General features: G+C 44.4%; 1 protein-coding gene across 18 annotated transcripts in view; it reads left to right on the top strand.

Annotated features, from left to right (window-relative positions):
- The window catches only part of ARHGEF33 (Rho guanine nucleotide exchange factor 33), a 134,841-nt gene that overhangs the window by 60,169 nt on the left and 55,043 nt on the right, over positions 1–19,629 (top strand). For 16 of the 18 annotated variants that reach the window (XM_032239377.1, XM_032239386.1, XM_032239384.1 and 13 more), the window contains 7 exons: positions 3,628–3,760; positions 5,793–5,876; positions 7,008–7,091; positions 9,633–9,781; positions 10,788–10,952; positions 12,477–13,290; positions 18,108–18,247. In XM_032239377.1, the coding sequence (XP_032095268.1) occupies positions 3,628–3,760; positions 5,793–5,876; positions 7,008–7,091; positions 9,633–9,781; positions 10,788–10,952; positions 12,477–13,290; positions 18,108–18,247 (1,569 nt within the window). The remainder of the gene's footprint in view (positions 1–3,627; positions 3,761–5,792; positions 5,877–7,007; positions 7,092–9,632; positions 9,782–10,787; positions 10,953–12,476; positions 13,291–18,107; positions 18,248–19,629) is intronic. The other 2 variants (XM_032239383.1, XM_032239375.1) reach the window with 1 other exon arrangement.

Consider the following 19,629-nt stretch of genomic DNA (forward strand, 5'->3'; position numbering starts at 1 on the left):
AGGTAGAGCCACAGCCTCAGGATCACAGTGCTGTCTGAACACTTGTGGAGGTGGCAGTGATCAGTTCAGCAGGATTGTCGTCCATTAGCCTTGTAAGCTAAATTCCAGTGCTATGTCCACCAAGAACTCAACAAGCGTCATGCTACGGATCACCACCAGGTGGCACACGTTTAATGATCATGCCCATCCAAGGTGGTGGGAACCTGCTGCTGCGAAGCTAAGGAGTTATTTTAGCCTCTTACTGGGCGGGCAAAAGCTAAGTTATTAACCTGAAACTATAACTGGATTTTTCTTTCTTGCTTTTAGTGTATTTCCCTCACTGATTAAGTATATATTTTTGGGAGATAAATACTTTGAAGGCTTTAGAAATAATAAACTACTCATGTTGCTGTAATTTCATCCCCAGTAAGGAAAAGAAAACAAAGCTGAGCTCTGAATATTTTGTCTTCTGAAAAAGCTGCTTCTGGGAGTCAGGTCTGGTGCCAGGCGAAAGAGTGAAATAGGTGAAGTGTGGCTGTGCTTCATGCCGTCTTTCTCCCTTTACCCTCTGTCTTCTGATTTCACACTCCTCCCTAATTTCAAATACCTTTAATTTTTTTTTTAAAGTTTAAAGCCCATTTTCAACATTTTATACAGAGCCCACTGTAGGTCATTGTTTTTCATGTAACTTATGAAACAGTAAGTACACTTCATGTCATAGCTTAGGCTCTTCTCACATTGCTATAAAGAATACCTGAGACTGGGTAATTTATAAAGAGACTTAATTGGATCACAGTTCTGCAGGCTGTACAGGAAGCATGATGCTGGCATTTGCTCGTTCTCTGGGGAGGCCTCAGCATTTTGTTCTTTCGGTTTTGTTTGTTTTTTTTTTTTTTTGAGATGGAGTCTCACTCTGTCACCGAGGCTGGAATAGCGTGATTTTGGCTCACTGCAACCTCCGCCTCCCCAGGTTCAAGCAATTCTCTGCCTCAGCCTCCTGAGTAGCTAGGATTACAGGCACCTGCCACCATGACTGCCTAATTTTTTTTTTTTTTTTGTATTTTTAGTAGAGACAGGGTTTCACCATCTTGGCCAGGCTCGTCTTGAACTTCTGGCCTTGTGATCCACCTTCCTTGGCTTCCCAAAGTGATGGCATGAGCCACCACACCCGGTCCTGTTTTTTTTTTTTTTAAGATGGAATTTCACTCTTGTTGCCCAGGCTGGAGTGCAATGGCGTGATCTCGGCTCGCTACAATCTCTGCCTCCCGGGTTCAAGCGATTCTCTTGCCTCAGCCTTCTGAGTAGCTGGGATTACAGGAGCACACCACAACACCCAGTTAATTTTGTGTTTTTATTAGAGACAGGGTTTCTCTATGTTGGTCAGGCTGGTCTGAAACTCCTGACCTCAGGTGATCTGCCCACCTTGGTCTTCCAAAGTGCTCGGATTGCAGGTGTGAACCACCACACCCAGCCTCATTTTGCTCTTTCAGTACAATCAGTTGTGTTTTTTTCCATCAGGTTTATGGTCTTCTCCCAGTTAGTATATCTTCTAGCCACCCCTCCAAATTCCCCTCTGATCTGGGTAGGGATTTCTTTGATCTCCTAAGCCCACTGTTCCATTGTAGGCGCTGAGATCAGAAGGCCTCTCCTCCTGTGTTAATGGATCAGCTGGCTTTGTAAGTGTGGAGGCTGCAGGCACAGGTGGTGGAGGAAGCGGAAGCCTTCCTTGTATCTTTTCATAGGGGGCTGAGTACCCTCTTTTGGTGTTTGTGTGTCTCCTCTGAGCTATAGTCACAGGGGTCACTTTGCTTTGCTTGGAAATGAGTTGAAAAAAACCTCCTCTCAATCTGGTGTCCTTCCTATTGTCCCAGCGAAGGTTTGCTTGTTGGCAGAGCACCTCGGTTGTCCACCAACTTACTCTCATTTCACCCTGGGGAAATACTCAAATAAGTTCAGATCAACCAGACCATCTCTTTTCTGTATGTTAAACTTGTGGTGCTGAAAGCATAAGGGAACCTACCTTAAGTTACCAAGTTAGAAGCCCAGAAAAACTGCGCTTCTTTTTGTTTTTTTCTTCCTCTTTCCTATAGGCCTCTAATCGCCTCAGTCTTACCCAGCTAGTCCCCCTTCCTCTTCCTCCCATGATTCTTTCTATCTCTCCTCTTCACCCACCCTTCTCCGACGTCTCCCTTCTTCCCTTCATTACTTCTGAGATACACTGCAAGGTACACTGCAAAATAGAAGAGAGGGATGGAAGAGTAGAAAAGGTGCTTTGTAAAATTTCAGGGAGTAGGAGGCCGGGCCTGATCAGTAGCTGTGTTAGGCTGCTCTCACATTGCTATAAAGAATACCTGAGACTAGGCAATTTATAAAGAAAAGAGGTTTAATTGGATTAAGGTTCTGCAGGCTGTACAGGAAGCATGATCTGCTCGGCCTCTGGGGAGGCCTCAGGAAACTGACAATCACGCTGGAAGGCGAAGGGGAAGCAGGCACGCCATAAGCCAGAGCAGGAGCAAGAGAGAAAGACGGAGGCACTGCACACTTGTAAACAGACAGATTTCATGAGAACTCAATCGCCATCGCTATTACTTGGTGGGACAGTATCAAAAGGGATGGTGCTAAACCACTCACGAGAAATTCACCCTCATGACACAGTCACCTCCCACCAAGCCCCACCTCCAACACTGGGGATTACATTTCAGCATGAGAGTTGGGCAGGGACACACATCCAAATTATGTGAATAGTCTACACAAACAACACTCTGTCCGGGCCCAGTATTCCTCTTAGAAACTGAAGAAAAGGAAAAAAGAAACCCTCCCTTATCCTACAACTCCCTGAGCTTTTTAGTTGCCAGCTTTAAACAATTTTTCTTGCTTACCTAAATAGCAGTCTCTGACTGGTAGCTGAGAATGGCCATATAGATGCCACCTGAGTGCCGCATCACCACACTAATTAGAATAGACTATCTTGCCCATCAAATAGCAATAACTCTAAAACATTGGAAAGGTATCCCTTAGAATTTCCACTGAGTGTCGTTTAAATGAGTGAGTACCAGGTTAGGTTTAAAAAGGTCTTTCAAGTGATGTGCTCTTTATTTTTATTTTATTTATGTTTGTGTTTATTTTTTTGAGACAGAGTCTCACTCTGTTACCCGGGCTGGGGTGAAGTGGAGTGATCTCAGCTCACTGCAACCTCTGCCTCCCTGATTCAAGTGATTTCTCCTGCCTTAGACTCCCAAGTAGCTGGAACTACAGGTGCACACCACCATGCCCAGCTAATTTTTTATGTTTTAGAGACAGGGTTTTGCCATGTTGGCCAGGCTGGTCTCAAACTCCTGACCTCAGGTGATCCTCCTGCTCTAAAAGTGCTGGGATTGCAGGCGTGGCACATTGGGCCTCTTTATTAGTTCAATACGTATTTGTATAGGAGCCATCAGTAAAGGGTTTGTTGTTGTTGTAGTCTGTGGATATCTGCTATTAGGTGTGCAATGAAAAAGTTAAAAAAAAAAACTTAAAAAAATCCTAAATGCAGGCCTGTGGCTCAGGGTATGGTGATGGCTGGGAGAATGGGCCCTGCAGTGTGTATGTTTGTAGGGTCCTTTCTTCTCTACACCTGGTGTGTGTGATTCATCTCTATTCTGTTTCAAGCCTCTTCCCTGGCTCTTTACGGTACCTTGTCCAGCAGCACCTGGACCTGCTTCACGCGCTGCAGGAAAGGGTCCTGAAGTGGCCACGCCAAGGCGTTCTCGGAGATTTATTCCTTAAGTTAACAAATGATGAGGTAAGCTTTTATCTGCCCTTCTATAAATTTTACTTATATGTATTTGTGTCTCATCTGTCTACTTCTCTTAATGGAGAATCTAGAAGAGGTGAACTTCAGAGGTAGAGGAGCTACTGAGATCTAGCGTAACTTTTCATCCTACATACAGATCATTCCATGATTCAGAGAGATTTAAAAGCCTTGCTGAAATCACAGGTAGTTGGAGATCTGTGAGTAGAATCCTAAATTAGGTCTTCTGACTTCTAGTTCATAGCTTTCCACTGTCCTATAATTGCCTCCATTGAATACACATGTGGATGTGTGTATGTATTGTGTTTGTGTTTATATAAATGCATGTATATATATATATATTTGTGGGCCTGGTGTGGTGGCTCGCTCATTCCTGTAATCTGAACACTTTGGGAGGCTGAGGCAGGAGGATTGTTTGAACCCAGGACTTTGAGACTAGCCTGAGTAACACAGCAAGACCCTGTCTCAAATAAAGAAAATTGTGTGTGTGTATATATATATATATATATATACACACACATGCATATATATATACACACACATGAGAGTTTGTGTATACATGTGTATTTTCACACACAATTTTCATTTCTTGGAGATCTTTAAAAAATGTGATGGGTGGCTATTGTCTTGAATTTTATAATCTCTATAATATCCTACAAAGAAAATAGGATCTAAGCCAGAGGTTGCAAACTTAAATGCCTACAGGGCCAGACAGTGGCATAAATGTGTGAACACAGCATGGACTGGTGTGGAGTGTGAGCTGGAGTGGAGCACCTGTGTGGTTCTACAAGGAATAGCTACTCAGCTCTATCCACTCACTATGCAGGAAAAAAGGAGCAGAGTTGCCTGAGCTTCTGATATTTTAAGAAAAGCTGGGAATCTGCAAATTTTCTGATTTTTAAAAGATTTTGTGGGCTAATTAAAATTGGTCTGCAAGCCAGACTTTGCCTGGAATCAGTTTTTGTATATCAATTATTCTCAACTCTGGATAACAATACAAAGTTTACTTTTATTATACAAAGATTATTTTCTTCCATAGACTAGAGTGGATATAATGTACTAATATCCTTTAATATCACTTTTACTCTCTTGTGTTCAGAAGGCTTTGTTTAGCTCAGAATTATTATAACTTTAGAAGCTGATAATGATTTTCCTAAGAGGATAATGCATAAATATTCAATTAGTGGAAATATGCAATTACTAGAAAATGTTGTGAACCACCAGTCTGGATAACATGAAGTGGGGTGGGCAGAGTCCTTCATCTGGACATAGATGATTGACTGAAATGAAATGGAATTACAAAAATATACATTTTTATTATTAAATGATTAAAAAAATACATTTTCAACTTACATGAACCTCCCTCCTCCCTGGGTTTATTATTTCACTTTCTCTCATTAGGGAAGGGATGCTGAGGTTTTCTTTTCTTTTTCTTTTTTTTTTTTTTTTGAGATGGAGTCTTGCTCTGTCACCCAGGCTAGAGTGCAATGGCACAATTTCAGCTCACTGCAACCTCTGCCTCCCAGGTTCAAGTGGTTCTCCTGCCTCAGCCTCCCAGTAGCTGGGATTACAGGCACACATCACCATGCCCAGCTAATTTTTGTATTTTCAGTAGAGATGGGATTTCACCATGTTGGCCAGGATGGTCTCAAACTCCTGACCTCAGGTAATCTGCCTGTCTTGGCCTCCCAAAGTGCTGGGATTATGGGCATGAGCCACTGCACCTGGCTGATACTGAGTTTTGCTTCCCAAGCAGTAGGGATGTTTACCTTAAAACCAAAAAGTTTTTTTTTTTTAAGCCCCAAAATATATAAAGAACACATTAAATGAATAAGATAATCTATGCAACATACTCTTTTGTTTTACATATATAACTCCATAAAAATATTATTGATCCTGTTTTCAGGTTCTTACCATGAATTTTTGTGTTTGTTTTTTATTTCTTTTTTATTATTTTTAAATATTTAAATCAGGAGAGAGCTGGAGTAACTTTTTTGTTTCTCTCTATGTGTTTGTTTTAAAGAATAATTTCTTGGATTATTACGTTGCCTACCTGAGGGACCTGCCTGAGTGCATCTCATTGGTTCACGTTGTAGTCCTGAAAGAGGTGAGTTAACACTATGTATCTGCTATCCTTCATCTGCACATGGCATCCATATGATGTTGTTCATCCACCCAGTCAATACGGCACATGCACTCTGCTTTCTAGGCTGGGAAATGGCCTGAACGGAGCCACTGACACTACTACCTGGCATTAGGGGAACTGACTTAAGGATCAGTGCCATTGTGTTGGTCCTCTCCCTGCCTTACTGACCCTCTCTTCCATTCCATTGGAATCATAGACAAACTAAATGGGCGTTCTATGCAGAGGTCTCCAGGCTGCAGCTTATATGCTGTATGTATGTGGTGGGTTTTTTTTCAGTCTCAGAAGATGTGACTCTGAATATTAAACTTCTCATTCTTTGTCAGTTTATAAGATCCTAAGGTGGCTTAGTCATGTTGCTTGAAGTATTGCTACTGCAGTGATACATTAGGTGCTCAGTAAGCACATATGCATGTATAACAACTCAGTTATTTCAGATCAATAGGTAAAACAGTGTCAGAAGCCCCAACAACAAGAATTAATCAAATTTCACAAGAGATGAGAGGCTCTGTCTTATTAAGTTTCTACTTCAACCCCCCACTACTCCCAACCCAGTATAATGCCTACCACATGTTAGCTTTCAGCTAATATCTGGGAAAGAAGAGAAGGAGAAGGAAGGGACATGGAGAAATGCAGCATGTTTTCTGCGGCCAGGACAGCTCCTTAGTTTCGAATCACACACACTTCCTTTTCCACTCTCCTGAGGCTCCAAGTCTCCCTTCAAGCCTACTACTACACCATTGTTATGATTCCTTGCTGGAGAGCCTTAATGAATTCATTCAACTCAGATATGGTTTATTGAGTACCCACTTCCGTCTGGAACTGCGCTAAGATGAGGGGAAGGAGAGGGTAGTTTGGAAATTTGGGTGGATTCAGAAGAAGTATATGAAATGCTCCCTTCGGGAGAAGAGTTATCCCCTAAGGTGTGTCTCTGAACACGTGGCCTCTCCCATGAGAGATCGGTGCTGTATGACAATCTCCAGGAAGAAAATGCTGTGGGAGGAAACCCTTCCTACTCTGGTGGGACCGACTCAGAGGTTCTGCTGCCACAGCTGGAGGAACACTGAAGAGTGACTTGACCTTTCTTTCACTCAGGGTGATGAAGAGATTAAATCTGACATCTACACGTTGTTTTTCCATATAGTCCAGCGCATCCCTGAATATCTGATACATCTGCAGGTAGGTGTGGGTGGGAAAGCCACTGAACTGATTTTCATGCTAAATAATGATTGTCTTTGGCTCCCAGCTGAGAAAGACTGTAACACCTCAAGAATCGTTAATATTTCTAAAAAGTGTTTACCTAGATTGTTATGATTACCCCATAGCCCATAATGTCCTGTGGTATGAGCTAAAGTCTTTTTTTTCTTTTATCTTTTTTGAGATTGAGTCTCGATCTGTCACCCAGGCTGGAGTGTAGTGGCAAGATCTTGGCTCACTGTAACCTCTGCTTCCCAGGTTCAAGCGATTCTCCTGCCTCAGACTCTTAAGTAGCTGGGACTACAGGTGCGCACCACCATGTCCAGCTAATTTTTGTATTTTTAGTAGAGATGGGGTTTTACCATGTAGGTCAGGTTGGTCTTGAACTCCTGACCTCAAGTGATCCACCCGCCTTGGCCTCCAAAAGTGCTGAGATTACAGGTGTGAGCCACTGTGACCAGCTGAAAATCTTTATTTCTAAAAATTTTCAGCTCATGATGCTTACCTCTGAAGTTCTATTTTTGCTTACCAGCAATTTCCACCTCAGCTGATCCAGGATCTTTCTATAACCACTCCTGCTAGATTCTAAGCACCTCATCCAGTTCTCTCCACTTTGGTTTTACAGCCATCTACATGCCACCCCCGACATCTAAATATCTCTAACCTGCCCACTTTACTGCTATCCTACTTTCTTTTGGCATGGGTCCGGTGTTCTACTATACCATGCTTAAGCTTTATGTCATAGAAGAGGCATGAAGATGATGAGCTGATGTCTTCACACCATTTTCCTGCAGGGCTTGTGATATCCTGGAGGAAGCAGACTTGAAATAGAGGCTCACTAACCCCCACCAGACCTTCTTCTTTCCACCACCCACCTGTTCTGATTTAACTGCTGACTGATCTTCTTAAGTAATTCAATGAAAGCATCTTGGAAATGCTTGGGATTAATCTTAGGTAGAAGTAGTCCAGTAGTCCAGTATCAAAGTATCAATATTGAAAAGACTTTTTTTTTGAGATAGGGTCTGGTTCTGTTGCCCAGGCTGGAGTGCAGTGGTGTGATTTTAGCTCACTGCTGCCTCAACCTCCCCAGCTCAAGCAATGCTCCCACCTCAGCCTCCTGTGTAGCTGAGACTTAGGTGTGTGCCACCATGCCTGGCTTATTTTTGTATTTTTTGTAGAGACAGGGTTTACCTGTGTTGCCCAGGCTGGTTTTGAGCTCTTGGACTCAAGTGATCCTCCCGCCTTGGCCTCCCAGAGTGCTTGGATTGCAGGTGTGAGTCACCACTCGTGGCCTGAAAAGACTTTCAATTGTGTATAGCTTTAGATCCTAAAAACATTTTCTCACAATAATGATCTTATTTAATTCTTACAGCAATCCCATGAAATAGGTATTATTGTCTTTATATTTTACAAAAGAAAATGCAGGGCCAAAGAAATTAAGAATTTACCCAAGTTAACACACCTAGTAGGTAAAAAAAACCTAGGACTGAAACTCAGGTTTTGCAAATAGTAGAATATGGCAAACAAGCCCTGGTTCTACTCTCTGAGTTGAGTTCAAATCTTGCCTCCATTATTTACTACAGGTGTGACCTGATGAAGATCATTTAACTTCTTCATACCTCGATTTCCTTATTTGTTAAACGGAATTAATAATAGTACCGGTGTAAGTAGGTTGCAGTAAAAATTAAATGAGATAATATACGTAAAGCACTTACTACCTGGCAATAGGAAGTACTCGATACATTTTAGCTTTCCCAAATCCAAATTGCACTCATGTTCCGCTGCAGCACAGCAGGGAATATAACAGGAGGGGCCCCCAGGCTTGATCATAAACATCCTCCTCCCTCGCCTGCCTTGATGCCTGATGCTGTTAACATTGGTCTGGCTCTTTTGAGTTAAGGCACTGCTTATAGACAATAATTGTTAGAATGCCTCTACTACGGCCGGGAGCGGTGGCTCACGCCTATAATCCCAGCACGTTGGGAGGCCGAGGCGGGTGGATCACAAGGTCAAGAGATCGAGACCATCCTGGTCAACATGGTGGAACCCCGTCTCTACTAAAAATACAAAAAAAATTAGCTGGGCATGGTGGCACACGCCTGTAGTCCCAGCTACTCAAGAGGCTGAGGCAGGAGAATTGTTTGAACCCAGGAGGCGGAGGCGGTGGTGAGCTGAGATCGAGCCATTGCACTCCAGCCTGGGTAACAAGAGCGAAACTCTGTCTCAAAAAAATAAAAAAAAGAATGCCTCTACTACTTCAGAGGTCTAATTAGGAGATGCTTCTAACTTTTCAGATGAAATTATGTTCACGTTCAAGTCAAACAGGTACAATAGTGACTTATTTTTCCCTTGGTGCGATAGAGAGCAGCCAGTTTGACCTTTCAGCATATAATTGGATGGGTCATGTGTATTGTTTGTTGTTTTGATTAAATAGCTATCAAATTCCCACAACAGATCAAGGTGAGGTGCAGACAAATTTTCATGCTAATTATGCAATGCTGCTTCCTTTTTCCCTCCATCCAGAATGTCCTGAAGTTCACAGAGCAGGAGCACCCTGACTATTATCTACTCCTGGTGTGTGTCCAGCGCCTCCGAGTGTTTATCTCACACTACACCCTGCTGTTTCAATGCAATGAAGATTTGCTTATTCAGAAACGGAAAAAGCTCAAGAAGTAAGGTTCTGATGGTGTAGTCTAACGGGTCAAAGACTTCTGAGAGTAGAGACATACACCAGTTACTGTGGGTGTCTTTCACAAGTAACCACGTTGTGTTAAGTAGTTGAAATGCAGTGATGGGAGGTAGAAGGGAACAGAAAAGGGGAGAGAAAGAGCTGGTCAGGCTGGCTACAGGAGGAAGACGCTGACTACCCAGGGGAAATTAACAAAAAAACACTTCACTCTACTGCTTACGTAGACACCCTCTTGTCCCATGTTGCTAACCACCTTGAAAATGGTTCACTGCTCTAAACTTGCGTGGTCAAAATTTCAGTTAAAAGTCTGCAACATGGCTTCTTTTATTAATTCAACAAATATTTATTGAGCACCTATTTTATGTCAGGCACTGTTCCATGCACTGTTCCATGCACTGAATATACTGAAAGGAACAAAATGGCCCCAACCAAGTCTTTGGCACATGGAGCTTCCTTTTTAGAGTTGGACAGTGAGCAAATAAATAAGATGGTGATATGTGATATGGATAAAAATAAAGCAAATAAGGGAGGGGAATTTTGGTTAGGTTTTATATTAGGGAGAAATAGGAAGGTTGATTAGGGAGAATCTGAGCTTTGGAGGGAACAGAAGCAACCCACAGCACAGCTTCCTAACGACCCGGATTTCCTTCAATTTCATCCCAACTCCTGTGAAGGAAAACAGAATCATTTCTGTGGAAGCTTCAGACCAGAAAAAGATGCTGTCTCCCAAGCCAGGGCTACTGTGATGGAATGTGTCTCTCCACAACCCCAGCCCTTACCCCAAGCTCTTTTCAGCCTGTTAATCAGCTTCCCTACTCCTGCTAGCTTGCACCCTATTAAGTAAGCAACTTAGTTTGCAAAGGCCCTGGAGACAGAGACCTTCACAGCAAACTTTATCTGAGACATCTCTCTTTTTTGGCATAATCTATGTGTTCAGAGAGCCACTTTGCCACTGTACAACCTGAGAACTATTACTTCCATTCTGTTAGGTCATCCATGGCAAAGCTGTACAAAGGGCTGGCTTCCCAGTGTGCCAATGCCGGGCAAGATGCTTCCCCCACTGCAGGTCCTGAGGCTGTCCGTGACACTGGGATCCATTCAGAAGAAATGCTGCAACCCTACCCTTCTGCTCCCAGTTCTGGCCCTGCCGTCACGTAAGCACCTGTTTTTGTGGGAAGGTCAATGCCAATGCCTTTGGGACCCAGCCAGTTTGTGTGGGTCAGCAGGGCAGCCTAGATTCCTCTGTCCCTTTCCCCATCAGGCCTATATGTGCCATCCAAGCAGCCAGATGCTTAGGTCCCAGAGGAATGCACTAATGTTAAGGGACAGGTGTAGAAAGTGGAAAGAGAGGCAGAAAGTAGATATTTACTTCATGGATCACTTCAACTCTTGAGGCAGTTACAAAACTTCATCTTCTTTGAAATGCAACAAGTAGAGCCAAAATATGAAACCCCTAGAGATTATACCCAGACTGAATAGTAAGGCTGTCACTGCACTTTGTGTGGAAAATAAAATCCCCAATCTTTCTTCCAAGTTAGAATTCGAATGAGGTCAATATTTTCACTATTTCTTTCACATGTTAACGTTAGACCTAATTTTCATTTTAAGACCACCAGAGTAAAATATTGGTTTTAGCATTCTGGTTTTTTTTTTTTTTTGAGATGGAAGTGCAATGGCACGATCTCAGCTCATTGCAACTTCCACCTCCCAGATTCAAGAGATTTCTCCTGCCTCAGCCTCCAGACTAGCTGGGATTACAGGTGTATGCCACCATACCCGCCTAATTTTTGTAGTTTTAGTAGAGACAGGGTTTTACCATGTTGGCCAAACTGGTCTCGAGCTCCTGACCTATGGTGATCCGTCTGCCTCCGCCTCCCAAAGTCTTTGTGCACTTTTATAGAATTAAAATATGAATATATAAACTAGCAGAGTACTTCTGGTCAGTGTCCATTTACATCTGTCAATTCAAGTCCAGCACAACTGGACATCCCATTTGATGGTACCCTATCCTAGTTTGTAAACTGTGTAAATTATCCATTATCCGTAACTCCAAAAACCAAAATCCCTCCATGAAATTGGGCATATCCAGAGTGACAGCTTTTACATATTGGTAATTCTTTGTGGGAGGAAGTTTGAGATGAATTATATAGCATGTGTTATAGCGACAAGGAATACTTTTTAAATTTTATTATGAAAATTTCAAATCTACATAGAATACGGTGAACCCCACATGCCATCATTCAGATTCAATAGTTATCAAGATCACCCTACGTTTACTTTAGGAACGTAATTTGTTTTTTGAGTGTGAAGATCCACCAGTCGAAAAAGAGTTGAGTTTCCATTATCTTGCATGACTTTGCTAGGGCAAGCAAGGGAGAGCGAGCTTGAAGGCGTGCCTTGGAGCACCGCAGGTGGTGAGGAGGGCCTGGGATTCCACGTGGGGTGATGGCCATCCCTGACCCGCCGGCCATCTCCCGGAAGCTCAGACGATGCCTTCGGGCCTCCGCTCGACAGACTACCATTTCCACTCTGCGCCTGGGGTCTGGGGTTCGTGGAAGCGCCTGAGTGGAAGTTTGTGAAGCTTAGGAGGTGGTGGCCAGGAGGGGCGCGGGCAGGTGAGAGGTCGGCGCTCACCGGCCGTAAGCACACCTCTTTTGTACTCTGTTTCCCTTCTAAAGACATCTGATGCCCCCAGTGAAGAAAAGCCAACAGCAGCAAAGCCTGATGGAGAGCATGCAGCCCGGGAAGCCCAGTGACTGGGAGCTGGAGGGCAGGAAGCACGAGCGGCCCGAGAGCCTCCTGGCGCCCACGCAGTTCTGCGCGGCGGAGCAGGACGTGAAGGCGTTGGCCGGGCCCCTGCAGGCCATCCCGGAGATGGACTTCGACCCCTCTCCGGCCGAGCCGCTGGGCAACGTGGAGCGCTCCCTGCGCGCCCCGGCCGAGCTCCTGCCCGATGCCCGCGGCTTCGTGCCCGCCGCCTACGAGGAGTTCGAGTACGGCGGCGAGATCTTCGCGCTCCCTGCGCCCTACGACGAGGAGCCGTTCCAGGCCCCGGCCCTCTTCGAGAACTGCTCGCCCGCCTCCTCTGAGTCCAGCCTGGACATCTGCTTCCTGCGGCCCGTCAGCTTCGCCATGGAGGCCGAGCGGCCGGAGCACCCGCTGCAGCCGCTACCCAAGAGCGCCACGTCGCCGGCGGGCAGCAGCGGCGCCTACAAGCTGGAGGCGGCGGCGCAGGCGCAGGCGCACGGCAAGGCCAAGCCGCTGAGCCGCTCGCTCAAGGAGTTCCCGCGTGCGCCGCCCGCCGACGGCGTGGCCCCGCGCCTCTACAGCACGCGCAGCAGCAGCGGCGGCCGCGCGCCGATCAAGGCTGAGCGCGCCGCACAGCCGCACGGCCCGGCCGCCGCAGCTGTCGCCGCCCGCGGCGCGCCCCGGACTTTCTTCCCCCAACAGAGGTCCCAAAGCGAAAAACAGACCTATTTGGAAGTAAGGAGGGTAAAGTAACACCGAACCGAAACCCACAGCGTCGGCGGCCCGAGGCCTAGATCTGCAGGAAGCAGCCCGAGTTCTCCTAGTGTGGAGGGGCGGGGGGTCGGGCCAGGCTAGGGGCTCGGGAGCGCGCTCGGGGGGCGGAGGCGGAGGGAGAGCCGGGGGAGCCGCGCACCCCGCGAGCTGTAGGCTGCCTCGGTGGCCCTGGAAGGGGAGTGGCCGCGCGTGTTCTCCAGTACCAGGACCCAAAGAGCATGCCTCATATGGTATACGAGGGACGGCAGAGATAGCAGAGAAGCCCGCGATTCTTTATCTCTGATTTATCACACACACATTTAGGGCGTTATGGGGACTCTTCCTGCTTAGGTGAAGAGTTGCACTTTTTTCAGAGCACGCAGATCCCGGGCCAGTGTGTTGCTTGTAGCTAGAGAGGAGGCAAGTTGCCCTAGCTCAGAGTAGAGTCGCTGCGCAGTGTGCTGCAAAGCCACCTCTATTTCTGCTTGCTTTCCCTTTTGACTGGAAAAAAGTGTCATATTAATTTGCAGACTCCATTGGGACAGGGACATCGCAAAATAAAAACACCTTCTTTGGCCTCAGTGAATGTTGAGGTATTCGGATGGCCAGCCCCACTGCCTGCAGGCTATCTGCAGGTGTTTGATATTTTGATGTCTCACTGTGGTGTCTGCAAGCCTGGAAGTCAAAGAGGTCTTTAAATACTTATCCATGAAGTGCTAATAGTTTCTGAGCAAATAATTGCTCTGATCTATTTAAGCAGAGAGTAGGTAACATGATAGCTCTGACCTGTGCGACCACCCTTCCGTTCCAACTATTCTCATTTTCGAATGGGAACAGATTGATGATCACTGACTTTTTTCATTCATTAATTTTTCAGCAAACACTGAATGCTTGTCTTGTACCAGGCTCTGTGCTAATTGCTGAAACAAACAAGTCTCTATCCTTCAGGACCACTGGCTTAGTACAGAAAGGAGACACAGAAACACAGAATTATGTAATAAACTATGGGAACACATGGGAGGGATATTTAAAACCTTTGGGGTCATGGTGGTCAGAGAAGGCCTCCTAGATAAGTTGAATGTCTGAATTAGATTGTAAAAGCTGCCTAGAAGTTGGCTAGGGGAAGAGTGAGGCAGGGAAGCATAACAGAAGCAGGGTGATGCCTTTTCCTTGGCATACTGTGCCAGGTCAGAGTGGTGGAAATTAGGCCAGAGGAACAGGAAGAGCCATGGAGGTTGCTGCCCACCTGCACTACAGCAGTCAGAGTCGGTGTCTGGTCCCTGCAGAGGACAAAAACACCTAATAGTGTGCTCAGCTAACGTTGCTGAGATTTCCTGGAGTTGTTAGATTTTCCCTAGCTCTGATTTTCAACTTCAAGCTTTGTAAAATTTGCTTAGGCAGAATTTCTTGGAGAAATCAATCTTAGACATGTGACAAGCTTAGAAGTTTATAGAAAAGGAAGTAGGATGGAAATCGTAGTGCCAAGTCAGTGTGACTTGGGATGAGCAGAGGTTCACATATAAAACCTTATAATTAGCATAGTTTGTACTGTACAGCACTTTTCTTTCATATGTAATAAAAATGTCCTTTTCTAGTTGGTTTGTGAAAAATTTGGAGTTCAGCAATTGCAAGGTAAAAACGATTAATCAGAAATAACAGTGAATATATTTGAGAAGCAAACAATGAATAATATAGTTGTGGCTTTTACCAGACATACCAAATAACAACGAACGATGTATTAGGAACGGTTAATCGCACATACTGGACAGCAGGTTTCATCTCCTAACAGAGTAAGACATGAGTCAAGTCAGTTCAGGATGAGATGCCAAGAAAATTTCAAATGGAAGTCAGTTAAAAATGCGTTCTCTCTAGCAATATCATTAAAATTTTCAAGCACACCAAGTTCCCATTACTTATTTCTGGTTTTGGACACATTTTTCTTTCCAAAACTTAAAAGGCCCTAGTTGTTTGGAGTCCTAGAGAGAGGTGGCATGCAGAGCGCAGGTGGGCAGAGGCGATGTGGGTATATATGTGTGCATGGGCATGGATGTGCATGTGTGCATGTCTGTATATCTGCCTGTTTGTGTGTGTTGGAGGTGGTGGTGCAATGGGGTTTTAGTTGCAAAAGATGAACCCCCAAAAGCTCTGTCCTTAAAGGTGTCAACTCTGCTTTTGAGATGTGCAAAACTCCTCGTGTTTCATCCCTTTAAGTGCTCTGTATATCTTTCACCCTGCCCAGAAGAGCCAGTTAAGGCCTAGTCTTTAGTGTTCTGTCTCTGTCAGGAGCTCTAGGTTCTACTCCTGGCTCTGCTGCCCAGTAACTGTGTGCTTTTGGACAAGTCAGTTGGCTTCTCTCTGCCTCCAGTTGTCTCAAAATAGAGACAACCTACCTCACAGGGTTGCTGTGAGGATCAGGCCAAATAAGATACAGTTTTTGAGTGGGCTTTGTAAAGTATGAAATTCTATTGAGATCATGATTTCACAAAAAGATTTTCTTTAAATCATTAATAGATTTAGTCCCTAAATAGTCTCTAAAAGCCCGTTTCTCAAAATGTGGTCCTTGGGGGCAGTAGTAAATGCATTGCCTGGAACGTGTTATAAATGCAGGACTTGCACTCCAGACCTACTGAATCAGAATTTGGGATCATTCCCAGGTGATTCATATAAACATTAAGTGTAGGTGGGCAGAAGCATGCCTTAAGTCACTTGTCCCCAACCTTTTCAGCACCAGGGACCGGTTTTGGGGAAGATAATTTTTCCACAGGCTGGGGTTGGGGAGGTGGTTTGGGGATGATTCCAGTGCATTAGATTTATTGTGTACTTTGTTATTACTACTTTCTAATATATAATGAAATAATTATACAACTCACAATAATGTAGGATCAGTGGGAACCCTGACTTTGTTTTCCTGCAACTTGATGGTCCCATCTGGGGATGATGGGAGATAGTGACACCCGAAGTGTGTCACTTATGTCCAGTCTACTCTGTAATCTCATTTTGGTTGCTGTCACTACAGAAAACTCCGTTTCGCAAAGATAGGATGTTGGAAATGGAAGCAGGTTTTTCAGTGCTTCATGGCAATCTGAGGATATTCTTCCTTGACTTTAGTCCAGAACATATGGAGATTTGAAATGGTCTCAAAACTACTTTTAAGGTCACCAGATGTAACTGTACCATTGAAGTACATCAACTCACTTGCCACTATAAAGCCTGCCACCAGATGCAACTTAATTGTCACTTGCCACTCACTGATAGGGTTTTGATATGAGTCTGCAAGCAATTGATTTATTATGGTCTCTGTGCAGTCAAACCTCTTTGCTAACGTTAATCTGTATTTGCAGCCACTCGCCAGCATTAGCATCACTGCCTCAGCTCCACCTCAGATCATCAGGCATTAGATTCTCCTAAGGAGCATGCAGCCTAGATCCCTTGCATGTACATTTCACAATAGGGTTTGTGCACCTGTGAAAATCTAATGCCGCTGCCGGTCTGACAGAAGGTGGAGCTCAGGCAGTAATGCAGGCAATGGAGAGCAGCTGTAAATACAGACGAAGCTTCGCTGGCTCGCCCACCCCACTGCTCACCTCCTGCTGTGTGGCCCAGTTCCTAAGAGGTCACAGACTGGTACTGGGAGTTGAGGACCCCTCCCTAAAATCATTCGTTTTCAAATCTAAGTGTGCATAAGGATTAACTAGGTCTAACTGCAAGGATTTTGATTCAGAAAGTCTAGGACGGGACTCAGGAAGCTACATTTTAAATAAAGGCCCGAGCTGATCCTGTAGTCACAGGACCATACTTTAAGAAACACTGCATGTCGATCTCCATGGTTTAGTTAGGAATCTCAGTAGAATCTCAGTTTCTATATCTGCGACCCCCACTTCTGAAAGTCAGACCCATATGTTTCCTGGGAAAAAAATCCATCCTCACACTTTGTTTCTCTGTCAGCAAGCAGTCACCCATCTAATCGTTAAACTTTGAGGGCATCATTGTTGTGGTTTTTGCTTTGACTTCTTGGCTTCTCTAAAGGTTTTTCAAAATTCAGCAGCTAGTTTTAGGTTGCTTTTAAATTACAGTCACCTCAAGGTAAACACTTTGTTCATATGGAATAGAAACATGTATATAAGTGCATATATGACTTGTTTGCATATAAATATACATGCACTTCTATTTAGCACATCTCACATTTAAAAAGAAACTAGAGAGTTCACAAAAGATACAGCCTTATTTTTAACTTATTTTACTTTATACTCCAAATAGCATGGGTTAAGAATTGAAAAAACTGTATTACAGGTGTGTTTGCAGGTTGGAAATATTAGTTGACATTTATACTTCTAAACAGGTCTGACTTCTCAAAAATGCCTTCCTTCGTTTTTGTCTAAAATGGAGAGTTAGGAACATGACTTTAAAACTAGCATTACAAATAAGGAACATCCTTATTTTGTAGAAAGAGAAATACCTGGAGATATGAGGGGACTGCTACTGGTTTTCCAGCACCAGAGTGTTGGTGCCAAAATAAGAATTTATTCACTTTTTAAACATTAACTAAATTTATTTCCTTTAATTATTGTTATATTACATTAGACTATTTGCCTTGTTACGTAGAAGATACTACACTCAACAGAAAATTATCCTCTTTTCACCTACTGGTTTCTTCATTAGCCTAGGTTTGCTTTAGTTGGGATTGGGTGCCTACTGGTAGTCTTTTGGCATGGGAGAGGAAAGTGACAACATTGCAAAGTTGCCCATAGTCAGGATCCATAATAACGTTGGAGAGGAGTTAAAAAAAAAACCTCTTTTTTTGTTTCCAGGAGATGCATTTAGAAGATACTACCAGATTCTGTCCCAAAGAAGAAAGAGAAAGTGAACAAACATCTTTCAGCGATCAGAATCCCAGGCAAGACCAGAAAGGGGGCTTTCGCAGCTCCTTCCGCAAGCTCTTTAAAAAGAAGTGAGTAGCCCTTAGACAAGACAGCATTGTAACTCATTTCCCTTTGGGCTAAATCTTGAGGTTTTAACAATAATAAGTATCAAGTAGCCTGGTCTCACACAACTGCTTCAAGTACAGTGCCTGTACCCAGTAGCCATGATTCCTGTGGGGTGAAGCTGTTTCTCATTTTAATCTCCCAGAGTAGAAGCAAACTCAGCTGTCTGCCCTGCCTCTTCTTTTATCCCTCCTTCCTTGTTCCCAAAGTCGTGTGTCCCGAGAGGAGTGGGCAGAGGTGGTTCCCTTGAGAAACGAGCTGGTGACAAGCCCCTTTAGACTGGGAGGAGTGGGATCCACTACTGGGGTTGGGTGTCATGGGTGCTCCATCAGATCTCCCCATCTGTGGAAAGTTTTCTATGGGATCTCAGCACTTCTGCATTTAGGGACCTATTGTCATCCTGGGTGCTGATTCATGTTTATTGGGACTTCTGTTAGTGCTTTCCCTGAATGAGTGGATTTGGCGTGGCCCTAGTTAGAAATCACTTTAATGTAGTTTCTGTATTCCATAGGAGGAAAAACAAGGCATTTTCCTCCTGTGGTCCTTCTGAGATTCTAAGTCATCATTGTTGTGTAAAACATCACCCACCAGGCATTTTGCTCAGCACTGTCTTACAGTCTGGGAGGCAGTGGCCAAACCCCAGCATAAAATATAAGGAAGAGAGAGGTGAGCATTAGCATTTGACCATAGAGGGATTTGCCAGTCCAGCCACTGCCTGCCTGAGAGACTACTGTTTCAGTCTGCACTGGCTCAGACCTCCCTCCCTCTGCCCTAGAAAGATTTTCCCTGCTGCTTAGTTACTCTTGGTGCAGGGTGCTCTTAGAGTCAGTTTTAAGTAACAAGTCTTCATATTTTAGTGGATGGAAAAGTTAAACAGAGGCATTATTGCTGCCTTTGGAGAGCTGCTGATGAGTGAGGAAGCACAGGGAAATCACCTTTTCCTTGAAGGTTGAAGTCACTGGCTGATTTAGATTGTGGTCTTAATGGAGGAATTGGGGGCAGCCCTGAAGTGAGGACTTTGTTTTTGCTGGTTTGTCTAATTGTAATTGTTCTCCTGTGGGGAGGGTGGTACTAAGATTAGTGGTACCTGTTGTTACTGGAGAAGGAGGAAGAGGAAGAAAGAGCAACAGGTCTACACTTAGCCAGAGCCCAGCATTCCCTCTCAGTTTTGCCAAGGAATCCAGTGCGTGCTTGCATGCTGTTGCTGGATCCTCAACCCACCTTACTCACGGTTTGAAGAGTTAAGAATTGTATTCCTCTTTCTAGAATCATAGATCTATCTTGACCCAGCGCCAACATCTGTCAAGTTGACAGGGTTGGGAGAACCTGGAAACAGATACCTCTCCAG

Source organism: Sapajus apella, unplaced genomic scaffold (genome assembly GCF_009761245.1).
Source record: "Sapajus apella isolate SASKATOON/1434 unplaced genomic scaffold, GSC_monkey_1.0 scaffold44, whole genome shotgun sequence".
NCBI classification, from domain to species: domain Eukaryota; kingdom Metazoa; phylum Chordata; class Mammalia; order Primates; family Cebidae; genus Sapajus; species Sapajus apella.